The sequence below is a fragment of the Phyllostomus discolor genome, chromosome 2 (assembly GCF_004126475.2).
Source record: "Phyllostomus discolor isolate MPI-MPIP mPhyDis1 chromosome 2, mPhyDis1.pri.v3, whole genome shotgun sequence".
NCBI lineage: Eukaryota > Metazoa > Chordata > Mammalia > Chiroptera > Phyllostomidae > Phyllostomus > Phyllostomus discolor.
The window spans coordinates 207,784,167-207,792,182 of record NC_040904.2 but is presented as its reverse complement, the minus strand read 5'-3'; the positions used below and the strand labels follow the sequence as shown (position 1 = coordinate 207,792,182).

General features: G+C 59.7%; 1 protein-coding gene across 1 annotated transcript; it reads right to left on the bottom strand.

Annotated features, from left to right (window-relative positions):
* Nucleotides 1–294: 294 nt before the first annotated feature.
* On the bottom strand, nucleotides 295–7,293 carry HMOX1 (heme oxygenase 1). Its single transcript, XM_028532887.2, has 5 exons — nucleotides 7,050–7,293; nucleotides 5,812–5,932; nucleotides 3,405–3,896; nucleotides 2,025–2,124; nucleotides 295–1,053 (listed from the first exon to the last, which is right to left on the bottom strand). The coding sequence occupies exons 1-5, from the start codon at nucleotides 7,070–7,072 to the stop codon at nucleotides 923–925; spliced, it is 867 nt and encodes a 288-aa protein (XP_028388688.1). The 5' UTR covers nucleotides 7,073–7,293; the 3' UTR covers nucleotides 295–922.
* Between the last annotated feature and the right edge of the window lie 723 nt (nucleotides 7,294–8,016).

The following is an 8,016-nucleotide window of genomic DNA, read 5'->3' as shown; positions in this document are numbered from 1 at the left end:
GGACTCGTGGTCCAGGATCCAGATTTTATCCCAGACCCTGCTCATTTCAGCCTCCCAGGGCAACCCCATCCTCCATCAAGGTGAGTCTTGCATCAAGCAGGGTTCACCACAAAGATTCACCCACCAATTGCTTGAAGCTCACCCCGCCCACCAAGCCATTCTCAGAACAGAACACAACACCCAAACCGGCTCTGGCCATCCACACCTTCACCCCTTCTCCCCACCACCCAAGAAACAAAGGAGAACAAAGGTCAGTTCCCCAAGGGTCACAGAGCCCAAGAGAAACACTTCAAGTTACTGTCAGGCAATGCAGTTTATTATTTCACACACAAGTGAGAGAGACCAAGGCCACAATGCTGTTCAACATCTCCCTCAGCACCGCTCCAACCCCCCCCCCCCCCCCCGCAACCCCGCTATAAAAACAACAGAACGCAACAGAACACCACGGGCAGGCTGAGCCAGGAACAATGTGGCTCCGACAACACAAGACAAACACAAGACACATCATCTTGGCACGTGTGCGTGAACGTGGCCACGGCCCTCGGGGAACTGAGTGGTCACGGCTCGTCCGCAAGGAGGCAGCAAGCCCGGGGCGTCTGGAGGGTCAGGACGACGGCTCCTTCTGGCCGTGTCTCCCAGGCTCTGCTGCAGGAACAGGGGAAGCGACGCCCAGAGGGAGGGCCGGGCAGGGCCCCTCGCCCCAGTCTGGAAGTCCAAGTCATTGGCTGGATGTGCTTTTCGGTTAGGAAGGTGCCACAGACTCCTTCTTCCTTGCCAGAGAGAGGGGGATCGGGGGCGGTGGGGGGGAGCTGAGAGCTCCCACTGCCCACAGGAAGGAAGCCAGTCAAGAGATTCTCCCTCTCCAGAAAGAGGGCTCTCCGCTGGACAGAGTCCGAGGCCCCGGCAGCCAGCGCGGGTGCGTTCACATGGCATAAAGGCCCATGGCAACCGTTGCCACCAGGAAGCTGAGCGTGAGAACCCATCGGAGGAGGGGAGCCTGGGAAAGAACACTGGGCTGGGGCTTCCCTCTGGGAGTCTCCGTGGGAGTCGGGCCTGAAAGAGAAAGGAGGTCGGTGTCAACAACAGGTGGACAGACGTGGGGCATCGGACTTCACAGCAAAACACAGCAGAGGGGCCTCAGCAGTCTCCAGTGAAGTCCCACTCAATGCCACAATTCTGCTAGGACACAAACAGGTGGCGCTCCAGCCACTGCTTGACTACCTCCAAAGACGGGGAGCTCACTACTTTACTACTGCTCCAAGCTGCGTACCCGTCCATGTTCAGCCAGCCCACATTGGGAGACCATGCCCCCTAGGGGGACTCCCAGGGACCACACTTTTTGAGAACCACTGCAATAAAGCAACGCCACCTCATCCCACCAGGGAGCCAATCCCATCAGGACTGGCCATAGTCCCCACAGCGGGGTCCACGGGGTCCTGGCACACGTGGGAAAGCCACAGGGCAGGTGGGTGACGGCGGCACCCAGCAGGCGGTGAGCTTCGCCTCTGCACTTGCCCCCCCTCCCAAAGCCACGTCCCTGCGCACAGGTGCCAGGCCGGGCGAGGGTCCGCTTCCCAGCTATTCTCTGAGCACAGCCACCGCCTCCACGCCTCTCCTAAGGCACACGAGGGCGGGACTGACACAGGACAAGGCCCAGAGCCGGGCAACAGCTAGAAATGGCCCTGGACGGCCTGCCCCTGCCAGGGGCAACTGCTCAGGGATCATTCAAGGGACCCAGACTAAAGGAGAAAGGCTTCGCCCCGGACTTCCAGGGGTCCTCTGTGTGCAGGTCTCCACTTTTGAGCCAATGACATACAACTAACTCAATTGCCCTTGGTTTTAGAGATGGGGACACTGAGGTAGGGAGAGGTCACACGGCTTGCCCAGAGTCACACACTGAAGGGTGCGACCTCATGCCCTTTGGCCTGCACCCCGCTTCTAATTCAAAATGTTCAGGAGACAGAGGAGCCCAGAGACACTGGGGCCGGACAGCTGGGCCACCTGGCCCTGCCTCGGAGCCTCACCTTGCGTCCCGCTGCCGGCCCGCCGGCGGGGCCCCTGCGCCTGCACGGGGCTCTGGGCCTCGGCTTTCCGGGTCAGCAGCTCCTGCAGCTCCTCAAACAGCTGAAAGAGAGAAGACACGCAGGCCTGTCTCAGGGAGGGATGGTGCCAGGCCCCGGCTGACGGCGGGATTTGAAGTCTTGTCATGAAGTACACAGGACGTGACAAAACCCGTAAGAAAAATACTCCTGCACCTTTCAGCCCACGCAAGAGATCAGGTGTTGCGCGTGCACCGGACTCACCCGCCTGCTCTCCCCCGAGCGCCCCCCAATGACGTGGGGGTCACTGTCACTGCTCCTGCCCTTCAGGTCCCTCTGCAGAGCACTGCTTCGTGAGTGGTGCTCACAGGTGCATGCAGCCTCCTGCAGCCTGCCTTCCTCACAGCCCCCGGGGACAGCCCCCGCGGAAGGCATGTGTCAGAGCACCCATTAGCCGGGGTCTGTGACGCGGAAGCCGCAGCCCCTAAGGGGTAAGTGCCTGGACTCAGGGGGCAGGGGCAAAAGCCAGTCCTCCAGCCGGGCTCTGGCGCCAAACCCTGTCCGTCTTGGACACCTCTCTGAAAGACCGATCATCTCGGAGGATCCACCGACCACGTTTGGTTTGTGGCCGTTCAGGGGACTACAAGGGAGGGGCACTGCTCTGTAACTACTGCGGGGAACCGGGAGCCAGGAGGCTGTGAGCGGGAGCCCCAGTCCCCACAGCGCCTCCAGGTGGGAAGAGGGCGACAGGACTCGACAACATCTGGGCTAGAAAAAACCTCAGGCCCTCAGGCGTGCCCAAGAACTCCTCCTTCCAAGCCTTCCAAAAAGCCCACCTTGCCCTTGGACTTGAGGCACTTGGAGAAAGATGCACCCCGCCTTCCTGACTGGGCTGAGAGGCCCCAGAGATCCGAGGCCACATCTGCGGCACCTATAACCTCTACGGCGCCAACCTGGCTGTACACCCAAGGGCACACACAGCCTGCGTGCTGTCACAGAGGTGACAAGCCACAGCTGTGACGCTCACACTGCATAAGGACAGTGGCTACCAGCAGGACAGTGGCAGGGCTGACCCTGCACCAGGCCCTGCTGTGGGGACTTTATCTGTATAAACTCACTTAACCCTCACAACTCTAAGGGGCAGGTACCCTTATATACCCATTTTACAGATGGGGACGCTGGGGTACAAAGCAATAATGGGATTTGCCCAAAATTGCCCAGCTGCAAAGTGACGGAACTGGAACCCTGGCTCACGCACCCCTGCACTGAACCGTGACCTTCCACCCCACCCCTTCCCTGAAATAAACGTCCCTTAGAGGAGCAGCTGGGGGAGGTGGTGGCTAGTCTGGCCTGCCGGCGCCTCACCTGGATGTTGAGCAGGAACGAGGTCTTGGCCTCTTCAATGGCCCTTTCCCTGACCTCGGGGGTCATCTCCAGAGAGTTCATGCGGGAGCGGTACAGCTGCTTGAACTTGGTGGCACTGGCGATGTTGGGGAAGGTGAAGAAGGCCAGGCCCTCGCCAGAGCCGGGCAGGTCCAGGGCCTTCTGCGCGATCTTCTTGAGCACCTGGCCCCCAGACAGGTCCCCCAGGTAGCGGGTGTAGGTGTGGGCCACCAGCAGCTCGGGCTCCCGGCGCCCCACCTCGTGGAGTCGCCGCACGTAGCGCTCGGTGGCCTGGGTGTAGGGCACGGCCTCCTGCCAGCGGGGCCCGTACCAGAAGGCCATGTCCCGCTCCAGGGCGGGCCCGCGGTGCAGCTCCTCCGGGAAGTAGAGCGGGGCATACACCGGGTTCCCCTTGTTGCGCTCGATCTCCTCCTCCAGGGCCTTGTACACGTGGTACAGGGAGGCCATCACCAGCTGAAAGCGGAGCACGCAGGTCAGGCTGCCGCCCAGGACGAGAGCCCCCACCCGGCCCTCATTGCTGCCTCCACAGCGGCCCTCACACCCTCCCTGGGCCGGGCTCCCACCTCCGGCGGCCCTTCCAACCCTCCCGACAACAGCGGCCAGAGGGGGTGCCCCGCGAGAAACGCCTGATCGTAACTTTCTGAGCCTAAAGCCCTGCTGTCCCCTCACTGGGCAAACACAAGACCTAACTGAGTCCTCACAGAAACCCAGCACAGTTGTTACACCCATTTTACAGAAGAGCACATGAAGGCTCAGGCAGGGTAGATGTTGAGGTTGCACAGCCAGTCAGAAAGGACCCTGGCATCCAGCCCAGGCATTGCTAGGAAAGCCCAGGTGTTGCTGGGAAAGCCCAGGCGTTGCTAGGAAAGCCTGCACAAACATGCTTCCAAGAGGCTCGGGAGCCTCTGGCCTTCGACCTCTTGGTGACCAGCTGCAGGGCCACACTCTCCTTCCTAGAGGCTCACTCTGAACCCCGCCACCTCTGATAACTGCGCTGGAGCAACAAGTCCAGTGCACTTTGGCTGGGGAGGAATTCCTGTTACACATTAATCCTCGAGGGTTGGGGCCATGGGTGAGCCACGCTCCCTTCTCTGGGGGTCTGAGTGACTCTGTGCCAGTCAAGCCTTGGTCCCCGCCCCCTGCAAAGGGAATAATCCAAGCGGGTACTAACTGGAGCTGGTGTGATGGTCAGGGGGGGTGACCCAGGTAAAGCTCTGGGCGCAGCCTGCCACTCAGCACTCAAATCAGAGGCCGTGGTAATGAACCCACCTCCTTCGGCCCAATCTAAGTGAGCCCTGGGCCCTCTCGTGGACCACTGTTCCCACTTGGAACTCAGTGGCTTAGGAGTAAGATCCAAATCCACAGTTGCTGGGGAGGGGGTATTCCAGCAGTCACCTCCCTGCCCCCGCTGCCCCAGTCACATAACAACTGGGTGTATGCCATCTTTTTGAGGGGGAACGGGGGCCTGGGAGAGGGAGCAAGGGCTAGACCAGCCCCCACAGGATGCCGCCGAGGGCCCCATCCCCACTAGAACTCCACCTTTGATCTCCCTTCACCTGAGCACTTCTCAGGTTGGAAGTGGGAGGGGTGTCCGAAGCCGTGTGATCCAGTTCCCCCACCCCCTCTGTTCAACCTGGACAAGCCCTTCCTCATGCTGATGTTTTCACATGAGGCTCTCGCCTGGTTCTCTGTCAACTACTTCCAGTCTATTTGCATGGATTTCACAACCGTGCTGGGAAAGAGCACAGTCAAGTGTCCTGCTCACAGTGAAGGTTTAAGGCGAAGGAACAGTTGCCGTAGGGAGGGAAGATGAGGTGTCCCCAGTCTCACTGTCAGGACGTGGTGGAGCTCGGAGCTGGAGCCCATAGGTAGCCCATAGGCTGGAGCCCATCCTACCCCTTGCCTTCAGAGGCAGCTTAGAACCGAGCCAGGAGCACAGGCTCTGAAAGGAGACCAGCCTCGGCTTGAGTTTGGCCTTTCCCACTTACTGACTGGGCCACGTGACCTTCTATCAGTTACTTAACCTCTTTGAGCCTCCCCTTCCTCATCTTCCTTTTCAGGGCTGAGGCACAAGGCGGATATCAAGGGTGTAAAATGCCGAGCTTAGAATAAGTGCTCAGCTGACGGCACAACTGCCCCAGCCCCTCCATGATATCTAGCAGGCCATGAACTCGCTGTGTGACCCTGGGTAAGGCACCTCCCCTCTCTGAGCCTCCATGACATCGTCTATAAAATCATCCTCTCAGACATTCCCATCTGGTCCCTCAGCATCCTCGGTCCCAGTCCCCACTGAAACACTGGCCTGAGCCTGGGGCACACCCATACCTGTCATACCGTCCACCAGGGCTTGTCCCACCGGACCACATACCTTAAAGCCTTCTCGAGTCACCTGGCCCTTCTGAAAATTCCTCATGAACTCGGCATTCTCTGCCTGGGTATGCACCTCCTTGGTGGCCTCCTTCAGGGCCTCGGACAAGTCCTGGGACACGCTGCAGAGAGAGGGTGAATAAGAGGGTGGCCGTGAGCAGGGTCCTTCCCCAGGCTGAGCTTCTGAGGGGGCCGCTCGCCGGCAGGCAGGCAGGCCAGCCTTCCGAAGACTTCAGCTTCATGAGGCTTCTCTGCAGAAATCAGAGAAGCCACGTTTCCAACCACCTTAAGCTGCAGGCCCATTACTACTCCTCAGTCACTAAAAGATACTGTAATGTGGTCCCCAAAGCCAAGAGGGAAAGCCTGGCACCGGGGATTCCAATGAAGTAGAGGAGGAAGCAGCACAACCCAGGAGGAAGAGGAGGAGCAGCAGTGGGCAGGGCGAGCATTTGCACTCAACGGCTCAACTGCTTTGGTGAGCTTTTCGACCCAAGATTTAACTCATTGATTTTTTTGAGGTTTCAGGTACATTTCTCATGATACCCCCTCCGCCCCCCATAATATACTCATTATAAAAGCATTTAGGTTAAACGCCCGAATAAAGCTGTGCTTGACTCAAAGCAAAAGTTTCTTTCTGGGAGTATTTCTGCCGTATAGGTCTGATTCCGCCTCCCAAAGAATTGGCATTTCTCCCTTCTCTTCCTGCCACACCCCTTCCAAAAAAACATCCACCCCTGTCCTGTGCGTGCTCTTGGGAGAAGGTAAGGAATCAGCCTTGGATGTGGACAGACGACCAAGGCTCAAAGCTCAGCTCTGACACTTGCTAGCTGAGCGCCCCTGGACTTGCTGCCTCCCTCGTCTGTAAAACAGGGGCGCTGTGGCCACAGCGGGGTCTCCACAGGTAGTGAGAAGTGGTGGGCTTGACTAAGCGTGGGCTCGGGGAAGAGAACCAGACGCCCAGGATCTGAGAGTCCAGGCTCCCGCAGCCGGAAGGATCCTAGATTAAGCGGAGGACACCTCTGAGCACACTCAAAAGCCCAACCCTGAAAACAAAGTTGGATACCATAGCGACACTCCGTCCCGTGGACCACCCACCTCCGCGCCAGGGAGCCGAGCACGTCAGGCACCTCTAACGCGGGTACAGGCAGAATTGGAACCCAGCCCCTGGCTTCCCGGCGCTCTCTGGGCAGGTCGGGAGGGCAGGTCCCCGCGTCCCCGGACCCGCCACCCAGGGCTTACCTGCTGGGTTGCGGGTGCTCCATCTGACCGGCGCTAGGCTCGCTCGGGGCTGGCTGGCTCTCTCAGGGGTGGCGGGCTGGCGGGCTGGCGAGCAGGCTCGGGGCAGGCTCGGGGGTGGCTCAGGGCAGGCTCGGGGCAGGCTCCGGGTAGGCTTCGGGCTGGCTCCGTCCTCCGTCGTGTGCAAACGAGCGGTAGGAGGCTGAGAGTGACTGCCGAGCTCCGTCCCGCCGCCCATTTATCGCCAGGGGCGGGTCACATGGCTGCGGCCCAACAGCTGATTCCAACTTTCTGGCACGACCTTTCCACGCCCCCGCCCCGCCTCCGCGCCTGACCAGCGGGGGTGGAGGGGGAAGCCGTCACATGAGCCCGTTTGGAACACAAAGGCTTTGGAAACACGACGTTTAAAAAAAAAAAAAAGAAGAGAGGCCTGGGGGCGCTGGCGGGGGCGGGGATGGGAGTAAAAGGCAGAAAACTGTATTTGAACAACAATTAAAATTAAAATAGTATTTTTAAAAGAATTTAAAAAAAGAAGAAGAAAGAAGGGCTCTTCTGGAAATCTGAGCAGCTGTTTGATTCCGCCTCTCCCAGAAGTCCCCGCCCACTGATGGGACTTGGGGCACCCCAGGAATCCGAGGGTTCCAGAGAAGCGGGTCTCAGAGGTGGAGGCTGGTGGGCACCCTGAGAGCCTTCAGCGGCGACCAGGGGTGCGGAGCTCCCAGTCCAGGCTTGCTTCTCCCTCCAACTGGAAGCCACGCCCCCTGGCCCCTGGCTTGGTTAGAACAGCACCCGGGCCCCCAACCCCAGGGCAGAGGAGGCCCGGGTCAGAGCTGGTCTGGCTGTCTCCTCTGCCCCACTTCCGAGCTCGCTGAATCAGGTTCCCGACTTCCCCTTTCCTGTCCCCCACTCCCCCCTCCACAGGAATGGTCCAGATGCTGCTATTTGCCTCCTGTGATGGAGAAATAAGCCC

Bases quoted from the DNA above. Each gene is read 5' to 3' on its own strand.
- HMOX1 (XM_028532887.2), bottom strand. From the start codon at position 7,072: ATGGAGCACCCGCAACCCAGCAG. The intron at 3,897-5,811 runs GTATGTGGTCCG...CTCCGCTTTCAG, and splicing joins TGACTCGAGAAGGCTTTAAG to CTGGTGATGGCCTCCCTGTA. The intron at 2,125-3,404 runs GTGAGGCGCCGG...TCTCTCTTTCAG, and splicing joins CGTTCCTGCTCAACATCCAG to CTGTTTGAGGAGCTGCAGGA.